At 44.6% G+C, this 26,146-nt stretch overlaps 1 protein-coding gene across 1 annotated transcript; it reads left to right on the plus strand.

Annotated features, from left to right (window-relative positions):
* Positions 1–195: 195 nt before the first annotated feature.
* Positions 196–26,146, plus strand: RDH10 (retinol dehydrogenase 10). Its single transcript, XM_016215979.2, has 6 exons — positions 196–623; positions 2,206–2,441; positions 21,716–21,814; positions 22,971–23,116; positions 24,552–24,683; positions 24,771–26,146. The coding sequence occupies exons 1-6, from the start codon at positions 335–337 to the stop codon at positions 24,892–24,894; spliced, it is 1,026 nt and encodes a 341-aa protein (XP_016071465.2). The 5' UTR covers positions 196–334; the 3' UTR covers positions 24,895–26,146.

The following is a 26,146-nucleotide window of genomic DNA, read 5'->3' on the forward strand; positions in this document are numbered from 1 at the left end:
CCGGGGACGCTCGGGCGGCGGCGGCTTGGCCATGAGAGCGGCGCGCGCCGCCTGAGTCGCGGCTGTCACCGCCGCTGCAGCGGGACCGGCCGGCCGGGCGGGCGACCGCCGGCAGGAGGCGCCGAGCCCGGCAGCCGCCGCCGCGGGCACAGTCCGGGGCCACCGCGCCGAACCCAGGCGGGAGCGGCCCCGCGCACTCCAGCCCCGCGGGCACCTCGGGGGCGGGCACGGGGCGCAGCCTTCTCGTCCCGGCCGCTCTGACAAACGCCCCGGGGCCGGCGCGGGGTGGGCGCGGACGCGGGCGCTGGGCTCGTGGGGGCCCCCGGGCGTCGCGATGAACATCGTGGTGGAGTTCTTCGTGGTCACTTTCAAAGTGCTCTGGGCGTTCGTGCTGGCCGCGGCGCGCTGGCTGGTGCGGCCCAAGGAGAAGAGCGTGGCGGGCCAGGTGTGCCTCATCACCGGCGCCGGCAGCGGCCTGGGCCGCCTCTTCGCGCTCGAGTTCGCCCGGCGCCGGGCGCTGCTGGTGCTCTGGGACATCAACACCCAGAGCAACGAGGAGACCGCGGGCCTGGTGCGCCACATCTACCGCGACCTGGAGGCGGCGGACGCCGCGGCGCTGCAAGGTAACCGACCTGCGCCCCGGCATTGTTGAGTCAGGCCCCGCCCGCCCGCGCCCACCTGGGAGGACCCCGGAACCCCGCGCCGCGGTCGGTCCTGCTCGCGTGGAAGGGACCCCCGACACACACACACCCCGACACGGACTGCTCCCCCGCATGGAGGAGCGTGCCCGCCTGTTTTGGAGGGGGGAAGTGTGCCAAGCCCTTGTGTTAGCAGAGGTCCGATCGGTGTGGGCACGACTGTGGGGTTTCCTGAGCCCCCTGAGGACAGGCAAGGCAGAGGGACCTTGTTTCCTCAGGTGTGAGTCCTAAAGAAATGCCCTTGCGGTGGTCGGCTTGTCTGGGAAGTTGTTCTCAGAGCCGCCAGATGCACATATGTGTGTAAACGTGGTCTGAAGCGCCTCGGCTAGGGCAGCACTGATTTCACTGTAACTTTAATCGCGAGGAAATAATTACATTGTGTCGCCAGAGATAAGTAAGTACTTTAGTTACATACTTAGCCTGATTGAAAGGCGCATTGCCTCTTAAGACAAAGTGCTTGAAGGATTTAAGCCTTTTTGTAAATTTATTTCATGTTTTCGGGAACTTCAGGAAGTCTGCGTGTGTTTTTTTGGTATATTTATCAACTGACCTGAACCTGAAACTTTAAAAAAGAAAAAAATGGGGACCATAACCAACCATAAGTATTGGCCCAGGAAATTTGGCAATCACTCTTGCTTTTTGACAAAATTTTTCGTTTCCAGGGAAAACACTGAACTATACAGAGAAGAGTAACTTGGGCACCACCCCTCCCCCATATTGATCATTTGTCATCAAAATTATTGGCGCCTACCATCTAGGTCAGAAAATCAAAGGTTGAAAACTTTACATTTTCAGCAGTGGTTTGGAGGGCAGCAAATAAGATTGTTGTGCTCCCTGCCAAAACCTCAGAGATAAAGGTGTTCGTTTTCCAGGGAAGACAGTTCGGTTTTTAAACTGAATTCTTGTGTGATAAAATGGCATATTTACCTGTGAACTTGATTTATGTACTGTGTCAGTTAGAACACACCGGTGTGACCTCCACTTCTCATGAGAAACTCTAGGTGCGTTTCTTGGCTTTGGATGAATGCAGATTATTGATTACAGTTTTGATTTGTGAGCCTTGAGATGAGTCTCCATTTTGAGGGTGCTCATACTGAAGAGTAAAAGCCGCTCCCAGCCACTGTTCCCCCAAAAGAGGAATGTGCAGTGTGTGTGTTTGGGAGGAGGGGTGTTACTCTCTGGGCTGAGATCAGTTCTTCCCAGGTGCCTTTAGCCCCAGGAAGCCGATCCCATGAGGTCTGACTTGTATTGGGCTTGTCACAGTTACACGATTTTCCCCTAAGCAGACTTCTCCAACAGATTGCTCTAATTCCCCAAGACTTTTAGGGGAGGAAGGCAGCTGTAAGCTCAGTCATTGGCAAGCCTCACGGTGTTAGAAATTTGAAGCTCACTGTAGTATTTTTGTTTTGTGTGATCTTTGTCCTACTGATGGCCACGTGACTCACGTTTTGCAACTTCCCCCCTTCTCTTTTCCGTATTTTCCCCTCGCCTGGACTCCTGAGGACAGCTGGGAATGGTGAGGAAGAAATCCTGCCCCACTGTAACCTGCAGGTTTTTACCTACACCTGTGATGTGGGAAAGAGGGAGAATGTCTACCTGACGGCCGAAAGAGTCCGCAAGGAGGTTGGCGAGGTCTCGGTCCTGGTCAACAATGCCGGTGTGGTCTCCGGGCATCACCTCCTGGAATGTCCCGATGAGCTCATTGAGAGAACCATGATGGTCAACTGCCACGCACACTTCTGGGTAAATATAAACATCCTTATTTTCATTTCTGGGCCCTCCTCAATGGGAAGCTTGGGAAGGAGAGAAACTTCAGTACCAGCCTGAAAGCCACCTGCACTCTCACCACAAAGCTTCCTTCTAACTCACTATTCCCCGTGGTGGATTACATCTTACACCAGTTACCATTAAATAGCTGTTCGCTTCCCCACCGCCCCCCCTCCCCAAATTCAGTATTTCTTGAGAGGGTAGAGGACTGAACATTTTGAACTAGTTTGAAAGACTGCCATAAAAATAACAAGAGGAAGCATAAAATCCTGGGTTTGTTTATTTTACTTTCTGTTGAGTTTGTAAAACATCGGTTGTTCTTATGAATTCCTAAAGTCAGAGTTTAGGCTTCCAAATTAACTGCTCAGCCACATTTTGGGAAGTGCCAGAGGTTCTGAGATCAGCATTTGTGGTCCACTGGGAGCGGTCAGGCCACCCTGGCAGGCACTTCACATCCGTGGCCCATCCCAGGGTCTGTGGCATTGTCCTGTTGGAATACATCTCAGCTTAGAGGATGCCTCTCTCAGGAGAACAGAAGTCACCGTGATAGGACCACAGAGTCCCTGTGTAGGTCTGGTGGACCAGGGACATACACCCTAGCAGCTTCTGGGTGATGGTTAGAACATCAGAGCTTCTGCAGCACGTAAGGATGCGAGGGAGGGCTTTCTACTGCTCTGGGGACGAAACTAACCCAGTTTTTCAGCTGAACTGATTAAGTAATGGTAGATGTGAAACCCTCCCGTATCACTGTACACGGTCGACCCACTTTCTGCTTTTCCTCCTTCGTAGTGTTTCCCCTTTTCTTTGTAGACAGGTGGGATCCAGTAAAGAAGAGGCAAGGAGAGAGGGTGGGGTGTGTGTGTGTGTGTGTGTGTAGGCAGTTTAGCCTTCTAATCAAACCCAACAAAGAACTGTTTCTCCTAAATAGGTCACATTAAATCGCATTAATTTTTTAGCAACTGCTTAAAAACTTAATATGGCTTTGGAAGTACTTATTCAAATGTTGCTCCTTTAACATGAAACCATTTCTCTGATCCTGGAAGAAGCTTATGTTTTATTTTGAAACATGAACTTTATTCATTTCTAAACCTCTAGAAATGAACATATAAATGACGTGAGTTAACTCATATCATGTTTTAAAGGAGGAAGGAGATTACCAAATACAGTTTGGGGGAATTCAGATGTGCTTGTGTGCACGTAGGTGTGTGAGCGTGCGTGCTGTGTGCAGTGGGGATGGGGAGTGGATAAAGTCCTCGCTGCCTTGGGGTCCACAAGAACAGGCAGCAGATGACGCGGGGGTGGGTCAGATAAGTTAAGGCCAGTACAGCTGAACAAAGTGGCAGCGCAGCTTATCCAGAACCTCGTGCGTTTATAATTCTGAGTAAAGCAATCGCCACTTGACATAAATGACGTTCAGAAATTGCAGGTGGACTGTAGTTTTCATATTTGAAGAATGGTAAGGGTGAAGCTGCCATAGAAACTTGAGTTGATTTCCATCAGCTATTCATCCTTCAGCAGACTCTCGGCCCTTGGTAGGCTAGTTATAAACCACAGGCTCCAGGACTGGTTTTTTCCGATAACCTCTGACTGAAATGATTCTCGGTTTCTGAACTGTAAACGTTTACCTACACAAAATACTCTGAAGTTTAACCACCTTGCCTACTTACTCTGTGTGATTATTTTGCTGAATTGTAAAATTTCAAATGAAACCAGATTTTTCAAGAAATCCCATATGATCTTCAGTTCAATACTTACAAGAGGAAAGCAGTTCCTTTTCTCTAAACATCCTATGAAGTGAGAGCTAATTTAGAGTGTGTTAAGCACAGAAAATCCATAGCTTCAGCTTTGAAAATGCACACCCATTAATGTACTGTACCCTAAACATTGGGCTACTTTCTTATCTAAGGAGAAAATTCATTCAAATCTCCAATAGCAAAATTATTGTGGAGCTGAAGCCATACAGCAAGAAGGAACAGGTCACCTTCCCAGAGGCCTTTTGAGATGTTGCTTAACTACACAATTTAGGGAGTTCTTGGAAGCCTTGACAGTATGACGTCACTTCATATTAAAATATGGGAGGCTCCTGAATTCTCCAGCTGTTTTTCCCCCAAGCATCTAAACTTAAGAATTTATTTTCAACATTGAGTCAGAAAATTCATTTCGAGTTGGAATTTTTAACTTCTTGCCGAGACTTAGAAACCTTTTAAGAAGTTGAGATCTAGCAACTAAAATGTAAAAGAAGAGTTACTGTAATTTTACAGTGATTTTTTGGGGGGGGGGGGGGGGTTGGGTTCAGGGTGTTATGTGGCCTAATAGCCACCTGAATTCAGCTTTCCTTCCAGTAGCCCTGTGGCAGGAAAGTGTTCCTAGTAACTGTTCAGAGATGTCCAGTGTTGGCATGTGCTGTTCCCCTTCCAGAAAAAACAACCAATGTGTCTTCTTACTGTATCCGGCTGGGGAAAAGAAGTTGCCCCAACCGTTTTAAAAAGTAGATCAGCTGAGCAAAGATTTGTTCACTCATTTGAACAGATTGTCTTGAGCCAGACTTTTAAGTAGCAGTTGTTGTTGGTTTTCATAAAATGATCAATAGTATGCAGTTCTGACCAGAGTTAAAGTCATATGCAGTTCAATAGAAAACCACGTGGGTGTCATGTGAGCCTCCACCAAAAAGCTGTGGATGCTGCTACTTACAAGCCATTCCTTAGACTGTTCCCTCTGCCTGGAAGGGCCTCCTCCCCTACTCCATCCACCTTCGAAGTTCTAGCTCAAGTTCTTATTATAACCTTCCCTCCCCACTCCAGCCCTTTTCTGGCATTTTTGCATATTAGAGCTGCAAGGGTCCTTAGCGATCACCTTATCCAACCTCCTGTTTTCTGATGAAGCTACAGTCAGATGACTTGTGGAAGCCTTTTCTCTTCTTGCCGCGGATCTCTTGCAGCCTTGTCATGCCTGTCCTTTGGTGCCTGGTATGTGTTCTTTGGTGTAACTTTTTAAACCTTGTGCTGTGAAACCCCTAAGTAGATGACAGGCTGTCTGAAGGCAGTGTATTATATGCATCTATTTGATTTCCCTGGCCTGGCACAGAACTCTACTCCTCAGTCACTCAATAAATGTTTGATAATAAAGGGGAGGCTTCTGCTTAAATATTTAGAAGATCACCTATTCAGAGAGTGCTCACATGGGCCTGTCTTCTGCAGTTTCCAAAGGTAAGATTATGCTGGACTAATTCAAGCTGGGTAAGATTGATGGGATTTCAAAGTGGGGCTGGCTCACATTCGTTATTTGTATCTCCTTTTGTTTTCCTACACAATTTTTCCATTCCCCCTGCCCTACCCGTATGCTCATTTTTACTCGAGTGTATTGAGTCTGCTCAGTGGTGCGAGGCTAGTGACTTGAGAAGGCTGGTGTGGATATACCAATTTGAATCAAGCTCAAGTTGACTGTCTGGCAGCCATTCCTATTTCCCAATAATCGGCCCTCAGGGAGAGGACCCCTACTCTAACTCCTTCCTTGCTGCTTACTATTTGCACACGTGTTGGTGGTTTTTGCCATACTTGGCACAGCCCTCCAGTCTGCTGAGATACTTAATCCTCCAGTACCCTTCCTTCAACAGCTCTCCCAGGAACCTCTTCTTGGTCACCAGTCAAGAAGTGATAGATTTGGGGCAGGTTCTAGTCAGTATAATCTGTTGTGCACCATTCACGGTGAGCACAAGACCATGGAGAATGTATACAATACAATGCACTGTGTTTGCCACAGTCATAGAAACTGTCTTAGGTTCTCTGTACTTTGGGGAGAAGCAAAAGCTTAGGAACTGCAAACCCATCTTTTCCCCAAAACATTAACATGGCTTCACTTATTTTTTCAGAGTAGAATCTTAGCTAAAAGATAGTTTATCTGTACATCCTTCTTGACCAAAGAGCTGCATTTGGCCTTTCTACGTGAGCAGCACATTGATCCCTGATTAACCAAAAGGGGGAAGCAAAAGCATTTAACTGCAGGCCTTTTATGTTCTGGAGAAATTTTGCATCGCAAAGGACTCAATCTGTCAAATAGCTAGTCGGTAATTTACTTCTATTGATATGGTAGTCAGACAAGATAATTGGTAGTTAATTAATAGACCACTTAACTTAAAAGGTTTCACAGTTTTAAAATACTAATTACTGAATTAGGCATTTATCTATATCCAAATGTCTAAAGTCTATTTAGTTAAAATCCATCCAGGAAAAGTAAAAGCCCACCAGGAGATCTGAGTAATGTAGCACTTAAAGACATTAGTACCTAATATCTCATGAATGGTCCCTAATCATTAATGTTCAAGTTTTTTGTGATTTACTAGTTTTTAATCTCAAATACTGTAATCCTCTGTTCTCTGGTTAGAGAAATGTAGTTTTGTTCAAGACCTCTTAGATTTAGGATTTTTGTAAAAATTATTTCTGAAGTATTCATATAAAACGAAATAGCCAATGCTCCCTCCTCCAAACCATAATATTAAGAATTGTTAGACTATATATTTTGTGGAGCATTGTTTTCCTGCCTTGAGATAACTCCTGAAAACGTGCAATTCAAGGCCTCTTTTAAAGTCTGTACTACAACTAACTGCCTTCTGTTATTAAATAAACATATGCATAAAAATCAAACGTTTGAGCTTTAGAGATAAAGACTTTTTATGTCTTGAACTGAACTATAAATTTACATGGGCTGAGCATACTTCGTCTTATTAATTCTTGTGGTCACAGTTAAAACCAGAATAAAACCTCCCTTTCGACAGCAACTACTTGGGTACCTGGGACTGTACCTAACAAAATCATTCCATAGCCTTCTTTCCTAACACAAAATAAGATCACGTGCTCATTGAACTTTGTCTATATTTGATATATTACATGCTGGGCCTACATCTTTTGCTCCCAGAAATCCGCATCTATGACATGCTAAAACGTCACTTTACATAACTGGTGTGATCAGGGAACCATCCTATAAAAATGTTCCCAGCATCTTTGATATTTGTTCTCATCTGTGTCTGGTTATCTCAACTGTTTAGAAGATACTACCAAGTAACCAGTGTCAGGAAAAACAGCAGTACTCCCCTAGTTGCCAAAACCAATGTGTAGCTTGGTCTTTCTGCAGGTGACCCCGTTGACCATCTCTTTGAAACTCCGTGCTTTAGCTTCCGTGATAAGCCCCGTTTCTCCTGCTTTTCTTCCTGCCTCCTCTTAGCCTCCCTGCCTCCGAAATGCCTGCTCAGACCTCTCCCCGCTGTGCACTCCTAACTGGGTAATCTATTTATTCAGCGGCTTCAACTGTGATTTCTGTGGCAGTTCCCAAGTTCACACAACTGTCTTGTCTGTTCCACATACTCCCTAACATCAGCAAGTCTCAAAATTGAGCCAGCTCCTTTTTGCCCTTTGAATTCCCAGGCGTGGCCAGTATCAGGCTTGGAGACAGCAGCAGTATCTTTAATTGCTGGTGCTGCACACATGCATGGGTCACCCAATCCTGACTGCTCTGCTGCTTCCATGTGCTTTGATCCTTCCTTTCCAAGCCTGCCTTCACCTGTGTGCTTCCATCACCTCTTGCCTGGACTCTGGAAAGAGTCTCCCAACATCTTTCCCTGTTCCCAGCCGTTGCTCTCCAACCCAGGCTTTTCTAAGCAGACTGGAGTTTGCGATATGCCTGCCTAAAGGTTGTGCTGACTGGAAACTACCCCAAACCCTTGCGTGATGATTTTGTTCACACCATGAAGTCCAGTTCCGTTATCACCGCAGCTTAGACCTCCCCAAGCCGATTTCCACCTGCCTTCAAGCTCATCACTTCTACATCCCCTGGTTTGCCCTAACAAGGCAGGTCCAAAGGGGCTGGACACTTCACTGTGCCCTGAAAGAGCCCTGGCCACTCAGTTGTTGTGCCATTTGAGTCCTGTCTTACTGGGAGACAAAGTTAAATAGTTCAGACAAATGTATCGCTACTCCTGGGAAAGAAAAACACAATCAAAGTATTCTCATGTTGACTAACTAGTATCCTTATATATTAAAGGGCAGTCCTTGTAGAGTCACCTCCAATTCCTGGTTCAGGGAATGGCCCTTTTGTTGGATTATGTGCTGTTTATCTCATTCCTGCAAGCAAAGGTAGTGTTTGTTCTTTCTCCCTGGTTATTTCTACATCCAGGGCTTTAGCCATAACTTTTCCCAAAAGACTGAATGGTCATTGCGCGGCGGAGTCCTTACACACTCATTGCAGGATTGGGTCCCCGGGGCCTGGAGAAGAGTGACAAACCCAATGGTTAAATGCTTAACTGCCCACATTCTCTCAGTTTATTCTCCCTTTAAATTTGTTTTTACCTTAATCCCTCTTCAGATTGTCAAGTGAATTGACTTTAGTAACTTGATTATATCTCTTAAGATGTGGTGATCAAAAAATTCCTTTCAAGCAGTCTTAATACCTCACTTGGGTGTTAGAATGTATTTTTAAAGTAGAAAGCCCCTTTTTATTTAAGTCTGTCTTGAGTTAAGGCATATTAATAGCAGATTCATCTAAAATTTCTGTCTTTCGGAAACTGCAATTAAGCCTGTTTCAATTATGATAAATAGCCTGTGTGGATAGATGTGTAGATGGTCTTGTGTGTTTGCTTGGTTTGGAATGCTCAGTGAGTGGTAAACGCAGAAGGCGCTTGACTAGGGTGCAGTTATACCCCTAGATTTGGGAGAGCCCTTTCCAGCCTGTGGTAAGCCCTCCATACCCAGGATGTTTGGGGACCCCCAAATTGTGCTATGCTGAAATTCCACTAGGGGGCGTACTGGCTGGGGGGATTGTATCTTATTTCCTTCTACATGCAACCAGTAATTTTCCCAAGACAAAGGGCCTTTTGTAGCTAATCTTTGAAGTTCTTTGACGAACTCTGATAGTCCTTAAGAAATGGGAAACTATTCCCTGCCTCCACTGAATGGGTTAAAGCCAATGTTTTGAGCCTGTAACTCCAGGGATCAGATAAAAATGTGTTAAATCTCTGTTGGTTTAAACTGTGATTTCTTATCTCAGAAGTTACTATCATAGTTAGCTATTCAAAAAACAAACCCCTCTTATAGTTTCCATTAACTGACCTAAAAACTCCTAGGCTCAGACCCCTTATAATCATAACTGAAAAATAACTCAGAGACTGGAATCTTTTAATTCTTTGTGAATATATTTAGGCAGTTAACACATATGGCTGGTCCCGTAGTAGGGCAGTGTGAGAGACCCTCCCTGTGTTGTGACCTGTACACTTAAGATACCACTGTAGAGAGAGAGGTTGTCAGAGCATGGCCTTAGGATTTCATCACATCCACCCTGACGCACTCCGGGTTTACAAGGCTTGAGCCATCTCAGCCCTGGAGGGGATGCATTCAACAGCAGGAATGCTAACACCTTTTACACGATCTTACGCAGTGTGGCCCATCCCTGAATTTGTTTTTCTTTTGTACTTTATTTGTCAGTTCCCTTAAAACTCAAGTTCACACCTATCAAAGACCATTTTCCTAAATGCTCTGCGAGTAAAATTAAAGTGAACCAAGGGGGGAAAAAATGGAATATCCTCTCATAATGATCATAAAAGTTTCAACACTTCAGCAAGTGCTGCTAGAACATTTAACAAGTAAGGGCAATTACTGCAGCAACTTTGAGTGCTGTCAAATTAGCCCAACTGACAAGCCACTTACAGTGACTTCACGTTTGGAGACAAAACACACGACTTGGTCTGTGAGACTCTCAGAGATCACACAAAGCTGCGGCGGCACCGGTGTTAACATTTCAACACTGGCGATTTTTGGTTTGGTGAAACCACAGTGTTTCTTATTTGCTGCCTGCATAAAATTTGAATTTCTTGCTTTTCCTTCAAATAGCCTAGTACTGGATTTTTTAAATATTAACATGGTTCAGCTTCTTAGTGTTATTCTAAACAATGGGGCTCAAAGTAACACTTCCCAAATCAGTGTAACTGGGAAAATATTTGTGGTGTAACTTGTGTAAGCACATGAGTATTTTGAGGACATGTGAAACTTAAAATTCAAAGCCTGAATTTTCCCACCTGCAAATTGTAATTAACATACTGCCCCCTACTGATTTCACAAGAACTTTTTATTTATTTATTTTTTACTTATTTTTTTAAAATATATCTTTATTGATTTCAGAGAGAGGAAGGGAGAGGGAGAGAGAGAGTTGAAACATCAATGATAAGAGAGTCATTGATAGGCTGCCTCCTGCACACCCCCGACTGGGGTTGGAGCCCACAGCCCGGGCATGTGCCCTGACCCGGAATCAAACCGCGATCTCCTGGATCCTAGGTCGATGCTCAGCTGCTGAGCCATGCCTTGCCCAGCTCACAAAGACTTTAAAACAAGGTAGTTCTGCAATCTCTTGGGAAAGAGGAAACAGCAGATATAAAAGTAGTTCTGTTCTAACTTGTTAGTATTTTTATATTCACTGGACACTTCCCATCCAGCATTGTAATTTACATTTTAAAACAGCTGTTTTCTGGTCCTAGTAAAACAGGACTAAAGAAAAGGATTAGAGAGGGGTGTCATGGGAAAGTGGGTGTTGCCCAGGACCCTGTAGGACTCTGGAAGAAAGGGTGTCTGAACAATCACTCAGCAATGAGTTTTTGAGGCTGCTGCTAGTGGCCAGGACAGGTTTCTGCCAGAAGTGTGGTCTGGCGCTGCAGGGAGGCCAGGAGGCCTTGGAGCCATACATAGTAGGAACCAGGAATTGCAGGAACTTGAAAAAACAATGTAACAAAAAATAGATAGCACTTATAACCAAAATAGCCTATAAATATATGCTTAATGAGCCTTGTGTGCACTTACTGTACTTTTATATAGCACTTAAATTTTACAAAGCCCTTTCATGCACATTCTTCTGAATTAAGTAGAGCTTATCCCCGTTTTTATGGTTGAGGAAACAAACTGAGACAGGTTATGGGACTTGCCTAAGGTCACCCCAGGGGAAGGAAGAGGCAAGGGCCCAGGCCCTCGTCCTCGTAGGGCTTTAGTTGGGAGCCTCTACAAAGTACAGGGAGTCCTCACTAATGCCAGTAGGGTTGTGACTTTTTAAGCAAAACGACATATAATGAAACCAACTTTGCCACAGGCTAATTGATAGAAATAAGAGCTAAGTTCCTGGGGCATCTCATCAATGTTGACGAGTGAACATTGAATGAATCAGCGTTATTCCAGGACCTGCTGTACTTCCCTGGGCTATATGTTCAAAGCACCTGGATTTGCCTGTGAGTCACTTAGCTTTTGTCCTGTGGTATAAAGTAAGACTCCACCTTCAAATGTGGATTTTTTTATTTTATTTTTTACTAGCATGGTTGGTTTAGCAATGGCTAATTAACTCTAGCTTAATATCCCCAGAAAGATTGCTCCATAAATTAGACAAGCATGCAAAAATTTAGACTAACGAATGAATACCACACTAGAATTTTATTACCAAAGCCCAGTTCATGTGTTTTTCTGTAATTTTCATTAAGAGTAGTACAGTGCATTCTTGCTCACCCATCTTCCTTCCTCCTCTTGCTCGTGTGCTTGTCAACACTGACAAACTGGACGCAAAAAGTACTGAATCAAAAGGCTCTTCTCCTGCAAGGACCGGCTGAACCAAGTCCTATAAATGCGTGGTGCCAAAATGTCAGTAACAGCGTGGTTTTAGTGCAGTTTTATTTTTAAGCTTCTTATCTCCAGAAAAATGTAAAACCTTTATTCTGTTACATAATAATCTTATGGGATCAGAATTCTAGATAATTCCGTAGGCTTTGCCTTTGAAAATGCTAATCACCATTTTCCAGAATTGTGCCATTTTGACCCACCGATGGTGTCCAAACGTACTGCCCAAGCATCTGATTGTTAAAGGGTCATTTTTTCCTAGGTAGGGTTTTCTCCCAGGCTTGCCAAAGCATGAAAGCTTCGGAAAGGTAAATGTGAAAAATGAAAAAGAGAAATGCTGAGGCCAAAAGGGTCTGAATTTCCTGTCTGGAAAGCTGAGCCTTCAAAGCCTCTGGACGAGGGGAGTGATTTTGAAGCCTTCTCAGTCTCGTTTTGGGAGCTTGTTTTGATGTGGGCAGAGACGTCTGGGTCTGTTCAGGTTCAAGGTTTGTCCAAGATCAAGGCTCCGGCAGACTCGGTGTCTGGCGAGGGCCCGCTTCCTGGTTTGTAGACAGCTGGTCTTTGCTGAATGTGTTCTCACGTGGTGGAGGGGACAGGGAGCTCTCGTGTCTCTTTTGTCAGGGCACTAATCCCATTCATGAGGGCTCCACCCTCATGACCTAATCACCTCCCAAAAGCCCCACCTCCTGATACCAACACCTTGAGGATTAGGTTTCAACATGAATTTTGAGAGTGACACAAACATTCACAGACTGCTAACTACTAAAGATGGACCCAGGGCAAACATGCATACAGTCGTCTGTAAACTCCCAGGGTTGTCGACCCAGAGCTCTGGGGCTCTTGACTTTGACTTGAACCGACGTTCATCTGATATGTGGTGTTGGAAGAAGGGTGTGGGGAGTGGAGAATGGTCCTTCCCAACCCCTAAGATCCTGGTTCAAAGAGCACGAGTAGGATAGAGAGAAATTAGTCTTCCTATTTTGCTGCATTTCTAGGAGAAATTGCTCTGAAGCCATGTGAGGTGTGGCATAGACAGATTCCCTGGCTCACTCTAGAACTCAATGCTTAGCCCATGGTCCACAGCAACAGCATCACCCAGATGGCCACAGGTTAGAAAATCAGACTCTGGGCCCCCTCCCATACCTACTAGGTCAGAATCTGGGTTTGATTCAGGTCCCAGGTGATCTGTACACATCAGAGTTTGAGGAGGAGGAACTGTTCATGAATACTTATTTTCCTTCCCACGCTCTCACTGTTCTCCTTCCCCCTGCCTATTTTTCCCCCTGAGCTAATCAGCCCTTTAGGAATCTTGTGGACTGGGAAGATGGCAGACCATGCACTCTGGGGTCCACCCTAGTTGAGGTTTAATTCTTTGATTTGGCCTCTAGTCCAGTGTCTAAAAGGAAGAGTTCAGGTGCTTTCTTGTCTCTGTTCCCCTTGGTCTCTGTGCCAAGGATGGAGTTTCCAAAGCCAGAAGCATCATGGCACAGAGTCAAGGCTGTGCACTGAGGAGCTCCATTCTCCCACCCAGGACCAAATGCTGCCTGGAAATAAGTTACAGGAGGGAAGGAACCTTGCCTGCTGTGCACTCCCCTCCTCCACTCCCAGCCCCTGACATGTTGCCGGCACTACTGTCCTTCAAAGATATTTCTTAATTGGGTAGTGGATTGGTGTTCTGAAGGTATTGACACATAAACTAAAAGGGATGGGCTTTTGAGCCCAATTTTAAGTTGTGATTTTTTGTAAGCCCAGAATGTCTTCCAAACCTGGAAAAATGTCCTAACAGTGTGAGAATTAGAGCTTAGAATAAATCACCGCTGGACGATATGGGGCTTAATTTGTAATGTCTGTATTCCTCCTAGAGTGGGTCACACTGGGGCTGTTTCCCTCTTGGGCATTTGGCCACATCTAAAGACATTTTTGCTTGTCAGCCCTGGTGGCATAGTTACTAGCATCTAATGGGTAGAGGCCAGGGATGCTGCTAAACGTTCTGCGAAGCAGAGGACATCTCCTCCCAGGACAGAAGTACCCAGCCTGGGACTGAGATCCTCTGCTAGAAACACTGGTTCTCAGACTCTGCTCCATGTTGGAGTCACCTGGGAAATGTCGTCTCTCGATGCCTGAGTCCCTCCTGGTATAAATAGTCTGGGATGCATCCCGACCTCAGAAGTTAGGCCTCCTTCTTGTGATCCCGTGTGTATCAAAGTTTGAGAACCACTGACTTATAGAAAAGGTGATTTTCTGCAATCCTTAAATTTGCTTAACATGTCCAGTGTGATACAGGTGCTTGATAGAGCGTCATACATAGTAAGTTCTAAGCTGTAATAGTGCATGCTTGAGAATAAGTTTTCAGGAGTAACCTTTTGATTATATTTATTTCATTTAGGTTAAGATTTTAATTTTTTTTGAAAGACTCCACAGTAAGCAAAGTAGAAAGCAAAGAAGAATATGAACTATTTATACATATGAAACACAAGGAATGCTGGAAGGTGATCATGGGGACATTTCGGGGCTGGGCTGTTGGAGGGTGGGGTGGGAGGGTCCTGCCACTCAGCCCGCCTGAGCGGTGGCCGGCCAGCTGCACGTGATCATGCCTCACGGAAGTGGCTACAGTCACCCAAGCAGAACAGAGCCTCTGCCCTTTGGAAGATTTGTCTTTATTACAATTTCTGAGATGTGATTGGAGCTTGGGACAAAGCAAAGGGATTAATGACAACCTGTTGTTCAGCCGACAATTTGGCCGCAATTTTGTGGGTTATTTTCATTATTCTATAAAGAGTTATTAAATAGGGGGAGGGCCCTGAGCTTGAGGGAGATCCTGGAACATTCCTTTGATCATCTAGGACTCAGCCAGGGGGAGGGTCAGGGAAAACAGCCTTTCAGAAACAGTGCTCAGCATTCATGGTTTCTTTTAACGCACCGAGCTTCCACGGGCTGAAGTAAAGTGCAGAAAAGCAATGATTGTTTCGCAGAGAATTTGTAATTTTTTTTTACTATAGAAGAGGCATGAATTTGATTGAGATAATTTTAAGGCAGAGGCACGACCACATATTCATGTTTGATGAATAGGTATTTTTACTGCGCACCAGATGCTGGCACTAATGGAGCAGTACCTTGTTGAGTCATTTATGAGACTCCTATGCAAGTTAGACCACAGTGTTACAACTTGTATTTTGAAAGCGTGGTAGGAATCGAAGAAAGAATTATTGGATATAAGTCATCATATCATTTTTGAGCAAAGAAACTTGGCGATCTCCTTTTCATCTCACAAATGAGTTAAGTCGGGAGAGGTCAAGTGACAAGGAAGGCTAAGTGACTGGCAGTGGGGAACATGTGGTGTCTGGACTCCAAAGGCCAGTTTGAGTTTTAAGTCACCTCCTTTCTGGCATTTCTGCATCACACACTCTAAAATTAGGGAGATGTTGATGTCTGACTCTGCTCCTCAGGGTAGGTTCATTGCGTGCCTCAACAGTGGGAAGGGAGTTAATGAAGCACTTATTTTTGCTGAATAACTCTTGGTGTCATCATCTAGGTGTGCGTTTGAAAGGCCTCGCTCTTTTATTGGCTTCTTGGTTGCAGGGCAGCTGTAGGAGTGGGCCTGTGTGTGTGTGAAGAATTAACTGCCGATGCCTACAAACGTGAGCTAATCCTGCAGCCTCAGGGCAGTCATAAAGAGGACAGTAGATGGTACAAGTCGACGGTTACGACATGTTGAGTCTCCTCTTGTAGCGAAAGACAGAACGTTTTGTGTCGATCTGAGATTCTGATGAACATTTTGTTAAGACTGAGAGAGCAGTTCCAGGCTTCAGTATCTTGGGGCTCTATTGCACAATTTGTCCCTTATGTCTACAAACACACCCAAATAGGAAAGGGAAAAAAGCTGGGATCCAGTTACATGAATTTCAGAATGTGTGCTGTCAACTGCATCCAAAATACTTCAAGTCATTATGTTAGAGCAAACATAGATCCGGGTTTTACTTCCTAATTGAAGACAACTTTGTAATGAAAATTTTCAAGTAGCATTTTCTGTGTCAGAGTGAAATGTCTAAGTTTGGTGGTCAGTGTATCCATTAAGCAGATACCTGTAAGTCTACAGCATGAAGAGCATTTATTTAGCCGTGTGTTTCTTTCCCAGGTTAGGTGGGAGGTATGTCACCATTTCTTAGTCTCTGAACACACTAGCGATTTATCCTATTAACCTTTGTAACACTAGTTCACTCTATTTTCAGCGCCTTCAATAGTTTGTGCTTTTGAATCATAGTTTTCCAGAAGCGGGGACTGAGTTTTCAGAGAAGATGTCATTTGAGCCTTGTAAATAGCAGTGTGGTCCCTTGTGATCCTGACAGAGATCAGTTAGTTACTCTGGTAGCAACATAAACAGGAGAAGCAAGACCCCAGGGAACACTGTTGAACCACTGGAGGGGTGGGCACCCCACGGATGTCCAGGTAGATGTTCTTTGTTCAGCGGAGTCTTGATTGTATTATTTTTAACTGTACATATTGCTGTTATTTGGAGATTCTGAAAACCCTTCAACGTACCTCAGTAAACTACTATAAAGTGCTGATGATGCTACTCTTCCATCATAATACAATTTATGGGTCTCGTTAGAAAGTCTGCTCTGTTTCTTGGACATTCAAATGCGAGATAAACACTACAAAATGATTCTTGTAAAATACGCCTCTTCTTGAATTGACCACAGGACAGTTGTAAAAATGCACAAATGCACAAAAATACAGTATGATGCTTTTTCCTGCTGCGAGAAACTCACTCACTTTCCCCTTCATGCCCATTAACTTGGACTGGCTCACAAATCCAGAGAACACATTCTGGGCGTCTCACCTGCACCTTTAACAAGTCATCATTCTGGAAGTTTCAACGCAGACTTTGCTGGGTTCCACATTTCTTCATGTGCTCTTTTATTTAACTTTGGGCTGATTGGTCCTGACAGTGCAGCCGCAGGCTCCGTGCCGCAGTCTGTCATTAGGGGCACCCGGGATGATCTGGACGGTTGGAACTGTTGGAGGTTAATTTGGCGTAAACCTAACATTCAAAGGTTTCTCGAGATGGGACATGTCGTGTCTATGTCCAGTCACACTTCTGTTCAAGAAGTTCTTGTTTGTATTATAAATATGACCCCTACCGTTATCTTTCAAAGCGCCTGGTGCTTTGAAGAGGACCCCTGAGGAGCTGTGGGGATACTGGACTTGTTAAGTAGGTTCCGTAGGAATGTCAGTGTCCATACGAATGTCCCTTGTCCTTCTGTTTTCCTTTGAGTCACATAGCAACCCTGTCAGCTGGTGGCAGACCAAGGTATTGGAGTCTTGTGATGAAAGTCAGTCACAGGGAATCAGGGTTGTATCTCCATACTTTTTAGCCAGGGGCTGTTCCTAAGAGTTTTCTCTTTTGCAGATAAGATAATTCCTAGTCCATTCTGACTGTAAATTGTCTCACTGAGCAGACCAGTTACTGTACTTTGGTTACTGACCTTGAGCCCCCCGAGATCCAGAGGCAACCCTATTTTCCTGATGAGAAGCTGGGTGTCCTCCTCTGTGTCTTAGACATTTGAGTAAGAGGACATAGTGATAGAGTATAATTCTCTGACTTAGGGTAAGTGTCTAGCCAACCTTGGCAACCACCATTGGCACCAACCAACTCTGCTTCCTTTAGAGGTCCCTTTACCGGGTGCTAGTTCCCAGTCCCGGGAATCCATCCTTACAGTGGAGAAAACACAGCAGTCCCGGTGCTGGGTGAGCTGTCTGAGCTGCCCGGCCAGGTTCACTGACGGCGGCACAGCCGTGAGTTTCTGCTTAAGCCAGTTGGGTTGCGCTTCGTATTTGTCCTTTCTGTTCTGCTAACGACTCTCTGAGACAAAGTGAGAGATCGCGAACCTTAGCTTGAACTGACTGGTGTCATGGCAACTGGCACTTCACCTTTTGCTGGTCCCCATCTCATACATGCTACAGTATTTGCGCACATTAATAATTCATTGCGAAGTGCCAGATTTCTGTGTGCTGTCAGACGGTGTCAGGGACGGAACACGCTGTGCTATCTCAGATGTCATCTACCAGGCTGTTGAGGGCAAGAGTCATTAGAAAAGAAAACTAGTTGGGGGCTTGGGGAAATTCCTGAAAGTGGGGTGCATTCTAACTACTGATTTATAGCATTTTTCTTGTAAAGTCAGGGATAGACTCCGTGCTGATCAAAGTTTATTTGGTAATGTGCTCCAGACATAAGGCAGGAGTTTGGTTGTGGGAACAACGCACCAGCAGTAATTGCTCGCCTCCATTCAGGCAGCAAAGAAAATGATTAGCAGCCCTGGTGCTCAGTCGCATGGATCAGGCTCCAGCTTGAGCCCTGCAAACTCAGGGTTAAAAGGAAACCTGACTGGTCCCTACGTGAACGCTCCCCTCCCAGGCTGGCCTTGGCCCGGTGCACAGTAGGAGCTGAGTGGCTGACACCAGCTCTGGAAGACAGGCAGTCTGGTTCCGAGGCCATGTGGCTTTGGGTGCTTCCTTCACCTCCCCCTTCTCTCAGCACCTTGTTTTCCCCGCATGGCTTGTAGTTGTCCTAGTAATTTTAGTTTTAGATCTATAGTTGGTAAGCCTTTCTAAATAAAGAATATAGGCCTTTGTCTTGGAGCGAGAAATAAAATAACACACTGGATTTCATTCATACAGAGGCTGGATCTGTCCCTGATTAGGCAAGAAGTCACATATTTTAAACAGAACATTGATCAGACACTATTTTTTTTAAACCAACCCCCCCCCCCCCAAAAGAAAGTTTCAGATTAAACAAACCTATGTCACTTTACTGGCTACTTAAAGTGAAGCATATTTCCCTGAAAAATGTTTACAACCACAATTAATTTGAAAAAAATTGTCATTTAGCCATGTTTGGATTCTTTTGTTTTTCTTTTTCCCTTTTCCCTTTAAATCCAAAACCAGCAGCTTCAGTGTCCCTCCAGATGACAGTACTTTGCAGAGGGATCAGGGGGAAGAAGCCCAAGTGACTTTTTTTTTGAGTATGCAGCCACGAGACTCTGCTTTTCTAAAGTGTAAAGTAGAACTGCTTTCCATTGGATGCTCTGATTTAACCCAGTAAGTTCTGCACAGGGACAGGAAGGGACCCATGTCCTCCCATCACTGGCCAGATCACAACAGAACCTGTGTGTAGTAGACCGTCAAGAAACGCTTGTTGAGTAAGTTGATTCCACCAGACTAATCTCAGGAGAGGGGACGTTCGTCAGTTTCAGAAACTTGCAACAAGTGAAACTTTAAAAACCGTTAGGAATTTGTTAATCTTCTATCACCTACTTTATATGGTGCTGGGACCTGGATTAGTCATTTAACACCTGCAGGCAACGGTGTGGCCCATGAACATGGGGAAGTCATTAGCGCCAACCCACTTGGTGTCTGTGCTTCCACTCAGGGCCATCCACCAGCCAGAGTTAGAGGGGACACGGGCCACGTGGTGGTCACAGTCGGCGTTCGGATGTGTCAGGTCACCAAGTAGCATATTCTCAGGGGTATTTTACACTGTAATTTCTTAGGATTTAACATCGAGTTCTTATACTTATGAACTTGAAAATAGGGCCCTTTATACTAAATCTATCCCATCTTACAAGACTAAGCAAACGATTAATACTTAACAATGATTTCTGGATAACATGAAGAATAAATTTTATACTTTTTAGCTAATCTGGAGACAATCATAACCAGATGCTTAAAACAACACTCATAAGCTTGCTTGTATAAGGATAGGTTTTCTAGTTTAGATTGGAATATGTAACCTCTTTGTGATGCTACTTTATTGTAAGTCTGTGATATAATGGCCATACATCAGCTATAGAGCCTAAAGGTAGACCTATAATGACCTAAAGTACCACAGCTTGCCTTTTTTGGCTATCCAGCACACCAAAGTCATAATTGCTGTCGTAATTGCCCTAACCATTCCTGCTTACCACCACGAAGAAATCAGGTCAAGCTGAAATGTGTACCTGCCATAAACCTGTCACAGCGTAGATTTCTCCCTTCATAGTCGAGAGAACCTGTATCTTCCCGCTTAGTCTGGGGCAGCCAAATTAAAACAAAATCAAAATACCACAAAACATATGTTACAGTGAATGGTACCAACTGTATGTCTTAAAGAAATATGGGCAAAGTCAGGTGACTAGAATAATATTAGGTAAAGGCTTAACCCCCTGACTACTTTTGATAGCGAAGTATTGGGAACTCCAGTGACACGAGCACTCGGAAATCATAGGGGCTGCGAAAATCTGTGATGGATCTTATACTCGGAAGTACATAGGCAGGATCGGGGTAGATGTTCAGAGAAGAGGTCATGGGTGAAACCTGGCAGGTGAGATGAGCACGACATAGGGGGCAACAGCGAGGAGGCCGACAAATGGGGTCCGAGTTGGGGGGCAAGGGCTGTCACAGGCTGGTCCAGAGCCAGACTAGGGAAGACCTTAGGGCATGTGATCAAGATTCATCCAGCAATTGTATGTGTCATGGTTTGGAACATGGGAAAACTTCACAGTTGATGGAATGACTGTTTTTTATCTTGTACATGCAAACGTTATCATAACAAATCAGATATTTATGCAAAAATTCAGTGATCACTTAGCCAGGAAATCCTCTGAGAAGGGAATGCAGCTCTTCTTAAAGTCCATTGTGTAGCGTTTGGGTTTTTTAACTTCATAAATCATGGGAAGCTGTGTTGGCAATGGGCTATAACTCAACAGTAGACAGATTGCTCTTTGCTGCTTTCTTTTAAGAAGCAGGTTATAAAACTGTTGGGAGCCTGGTAGAGTAGTTCATAGATCATCTTAAGCAATTTGAAGTAATTTTTTAAAAAATACAGCCCTGCATCTTGAAGGCAATAGAACTAGAGGGAGAGGAGAATTTAGTGAGTAAGAAATCAGCGCCGCCCGAGTCCACTCTCCTGGAATTTGTGCCACGTGCTCTGCTGCACTGAGGGGCCAGTCACCTGCCTCCATGGGAAAGTCCAGCACACCCCATAGTGCAGTGCGGTCATTGAGAAGTTCTTGTCAGTGCAGAGTTAGCATTACTACACGGTTTTCATTAAAATGATTCTGTACTTTTACCCAGTTTTTTTACATATGAAAATATTTGACCTCCTGTTAGTACACTTTGGCAATAAAGCTTTACGTGCTGGAGGACAATGCTGGGACATCCCTTCATTCATGGGTTTATCGCTGTTTAGATGTATCTGTTAGGTAAACATTGATACAAGGCATCTGTGGGGAGGCTGGGGCCCTTCTCAGACCATGAGAGAGCTGCTCTTAAGTGTCACAAGCTAAAAAGATTTCTGACCTAGGAGTCGTTTAGATTAGCAGATAACTATCACTTGAAAGGTGATAGAGAGCCTTATACTGATGGCTTTCTTTTCATCTGGACATTGTCCCCAAAGGGTCTTGTGTTACAGTCTTGTTGGTCATGGCTTGTAATAGGCCTTCCACGCCAATGACACGGTGCGAAGTTAACCAGATTCTGAAAGATCTTCTATTTTTGGTAAATGTAAAACTTTGTGATGTTGGTTTGGGTTTTAGATGACACTCCTCAAGTTCTGAAGCCTGCATCTCACTTTTCTTTCAGACCACAAAGGCTTTTCTTCCTACGATGCTGGAGATTAATCATGGTCATATCGTGACAGTTGCAAGTTCCTTGGGATTGTTCAGTACCGCTGGAGTCGAGGTTTGTCAGATGTAAAGCTGTTCTTTCATTCAGTTGCTCTGTGTCGTGACGAATACCCCCAAATCCTAAGAAGAGTACCTGCTGCCTGGACGTTCCTGAAAGCCTCTACCTGGGTGTCCCAGGGCCCTCAGGTGTCACCGGACAGCAGCAGGAAGAGAAGGCGCCGGGCCCGTCCTCAGTGTGCCCCGTGCCCACTAGCAGTTTTGCTTGATGATGGTGGGAGGCACCAGGTCAAGAATGAAGCCGTGGAGGGCAGTGGCAGTGTCATGGGGAGCAGATAAATGAGGCCAAAGGTTGACCTTCTGTTTTGGTCAACTTGCCCAAAGTGAGCGATCTTGTATCAGCTCGTCAGATGAGATGGTTCTGGCAGATGTGAGGGGTCCTGCATTGTCAGTTTGTGAAACTGGCCTTAATCAAACCCTGCTCCTCACCATGTTCAAATTATAAAGCGTGTGCACGTATATTACAATGTGCTGCTGTCCTGTGGGTGCCTATAGTGTCAGCGTTGGAAGCATCGCCCCATGCAAATACGCAAAGGACACAGAATAGATGGCTTCTCCATTCTACCTTCCCATTCCTAAACGTAAAGTTGGGTAGCGAGAACTTTCTTTTTATACCATGTTTCCTTAGGTTAAGTTCTAGTTTAAGTTCACAAGGTGTAGTTATCATTTTCATTTGTACTTCACCCTAAAAAAAATCAGATCATAACAACTTATAACCTAAGCTAGGCTCACTCGCCTCTGTTCTCCAAGCATTAACTTAAACGAACTGTTTCTCAGTTTTCTTTGCTGAACAAGAGACCATTTGTAAATTTTCCAGACACTTCAAAGTAAACCTCTCTCCATTTTTAACTCCAGCTCACTGGCTTTCATAGAGTCCTTTGTGGTAACTCCCCCCTAGTAACATGATACCTCATTGATGTGGCGAAAAGTGTTCATGTGTTTTTGCTGTTGCTTTGAAAATATTATTTCTGCACCGAACCACATCAGATATCTGTCTTTTAAAATGCTTTCCTTTGCTTTGCTAAGTCACCTGTAACCTTTTGTAGCAAACATGTAACCAGAGTAATAGACCGGAGGGAAGCTTGGGATTGGGGTTGGTCTGGGATCTGTGCGTGTCCTTAGCTCTGTGGCCCTCCTCTCTCCCTCTGACCCAGGATTACTGTGCCAGTAAATTTGGAGTCGTGGGCTTCCACGAGTCCCTGAGCCACGAGTTGAAGGCTGCTGAGAAGGATGGAATTAAAACAACGCTGGTTTGCCCGTACCTGGTTGACACTGGCATGTTCAGAGGCTGCCGGATCAGGTCTGTGAGAACCCATCTTATTGCTGATAAAAAGCTGTTTTAAAAATCATCTTTCCATACCGGGAGAATATGTGAAATTGGGATCCTCAAACATAGCCTTCACTTGGACTCTCATTTGACAGTTAACGTGAAGTTTTCACTGGTCAGAGGCTTGTAAAGTTGACGTGAGCGAGATTAGCAGGCGAGGGTCTGGTGCCACGCTGGGGTCACTTTGCAGAAGTCAGGCTAAAAGCATCGGACGGAGCATGGCTTCTCCACACCCTCAAGCAGAGACTAGGACCCCAGAGTCCCGTGCGAGGCCACCTCTTTAGGAGGTGTTTTATTTCTTTCATGCCAGTGTTGGAATGTCACTGTTACGGAGGAGTTCACTCCAGACTGGGGAGCTTCCTTTCTGCAGAGAGTATGTAGCCAGATTGAGAAGAAACGACTCAGTTTACTAGAAATGAAGTAAAATACCCGCCCACCTTGAAAGGAGGCATATGGGAATGTAAATGTCAAGTCAGGTCTGCCTGGAGCTAAGCAGGTAAACACCCCTGGGAATCGCTAAGAGGGTGCTTGAGAAGACACCTTGCTTGGAGGCCTTTGCTTGGGTGCATTTGAAAGGCGGCGGAAGATAACCAGTGAGTTCCTGTCGGTCACATCCTGAACCTGACCAGCAGTGAAGTGGCGGAAGATGACGTGAGCCCTTGCAGTCTCAGGCTGACCCCACCTTTCCCGTGTGTGTGCGCGTGTGCACGCATGTGCATACACACACGTGGTTTTCCCTTATGTTAGGAGTCAGTTGCTCAGGGTCTGAGGAGCTCTGTTTCCTGTCTAGAATCAGGGCAGGTGTCCAGAGCTGTGGTGGGACAGGGAAAAGTGAGTGGAGTAAATTATATCATTAGGCTATTTCAACATGTAACTTTTTGAACTCAGCTGAAGGTAGGTAGATGTCTCAGTGTGCGTCACGTCGGAGCGCCCTGGAGAAAATACCTTGGCTTTCCCTGGCTGGCACCCAGGAAGGGACAGAGCTGCCTTACTTCACTCAGAAAGGCTCTGCCAGTGTTTGCACGCCGTCATTTGAGCTACACTGAACACCAAAAGTTTGGCATCTTGTTTGGGTTTAGTGTTTGTTATGCTGAGCACCCTCTCCTTTTTATGTTGAAAGAAAAGGAAATAGAAAAGTAATTCGAAATACATCTTCAGGCATTTTTAAAACTTGACTCACTGTCCAGTAAGCAGACTGGTTTTGCCTTTTTTTAAAAACTTGTTTTCCAGACTGTTGCCCATTCATAGTAGGAAACTTTAAAAAATACAAGAAAACACCATGAAGTAAACAAAGCGGACCCAAAATCTTGTCACTCAGATAACATAACTGTTAATGTTGTGATGTGTGTGCTCAGTGTTCCCTGTTGTGTGTTCGTTCTTCATTGCATTTTAATTACATGACTTTCAGGAAGGAGATCGAGCCTTTCTTGCCCCCTCTGAAGCCAGACTACTGTGTGCAGCAGGCCATGAGGGCCATCCTCACCGACCAGCCCATGATCTGCACCCCGCGCCTCATGTACATCGTGACTTTCATGAAGAGGTAACTTTGAGGGGCCCCTCCCGGGTGCGGTCCTTCCCTGACTTGATTCACGCCTCCCGTGCTCACAGCTGTGGCTTTTCCTTTCAGCATCCTTCCATTTGAAGCAGTCGTGTGCATGTATCGGTTCCTAGGGGCGGACAAGTGTATGTACCCCTTTATTGCTCAAAGAAAACAAGCCACAAACAATAATGAAGCGAAAAGCGGCATCTGAGAACCGTGTTTATGTGCGATACCATTTCTCTCGGACGGCGACCAGGATGCTCCGGTTCATCCACTTCAGCATTACTGACATTCTCCGGATTCTAAATTCGTGTGGACTTTTTTTTATTAATCAACTTTTTAAAGAAATAAATAAAATGTAAATTAACCAACTAGAGTACTTGGAAAACACGATCAGCAAAAGTGAGGTCGAGTTGTTGCCAGCGAGATCCTATTAGGCAGAACCCTAAAACCAGTCAGTTCTTTCAGACAAGCACTGTGTGACATCTCCAGGCTACCGTTATTTTTTTTAATGAGCAGAAAGTCTAGAGATGATAACTACAGTGTGTTTCACGTGTGTGATTTTTCTCAATTCCCATAGAGTTCATTAATTCTCGTCATTAAACTCTAGCCAGTTGACACCCTTGCAACTCCAAGGACCGATAGTGCTGTTTTCTCACGTTTCCTAGGTTTCGGTTCTGCAAAGCCTGTGCGGCCCTCTCGTGGTATTTGTGTAGCTCTTTTGAAAAGGAATTCTGAAACCTCCATCAATTTGAATTAAGTGATGTTTGATTGTTACTGTAGGATGATCAGGTCTCTTTCTTAAAGTCACAATGACTAAAGTGTTAGCCAAATTTTTAAACTTTATCTCTGAAACCTTTCCTCAAGTATCTATCACTCTGGGGACCCAGTTATCCAAAAAAGATCATGCATTTCCTACCTGTGAACTCTGCTGCAAACAGAAAGTGCCCTTTCCTCAGGACATTGCTGTGTTTCGCTTCTCTGGGTGGACATTTATCTAGAATACATACTAGCTCAGCAAAGAAAGCATTTCTAAAAATGGGAACTTCTAAATTTTAAAAAATCCCCATTTTTGTGCCAACTATGATTAGTGAGGGGGGAAATCTTATACTCTGGAGTACATATGGAAGGGTGTAAAGATTCTTTTGAAAGTTTTATTCACCTTGTACAACAGCAAATGACATTTTTACAGTATTTTTTTGTAAAGCAAACTATTTTGTGCCTTGAATTTGGTAAATGTGTATTAGTGAAACGTTGTAAAAGTGAACTTCTACCTCTGTATCTAAATGTATACCATCCACTTGTAAATGACTATAAACTATTATGTGATTGCTTTTTTTTTAGAATGTCTTGTTTAAATAGCGACCAATTGTTGAAGGCTATTAAAATAAGCCATCTTTTACTAATAAATTGGGAAGTTTTATAAAGGACTGATTAAATTTAAAGAATTAACTTACATACAA

The sequence above is a fragment of the Miniopterus natalensis genome, chromosome 16 (genome assembly GCF_054644295.1).
Source record: "Miniopterus natalensis isolate mMinNat1 chromosome 16, mMinNat1.hap1, whole genome shotgun sequence".
Lineage (NCBI taxonomy): Eukaryota > Metazoa > Chordata > Mammalia > Chiroptera > Miniopteridae > Miniopterus > Miniopterus natalensis.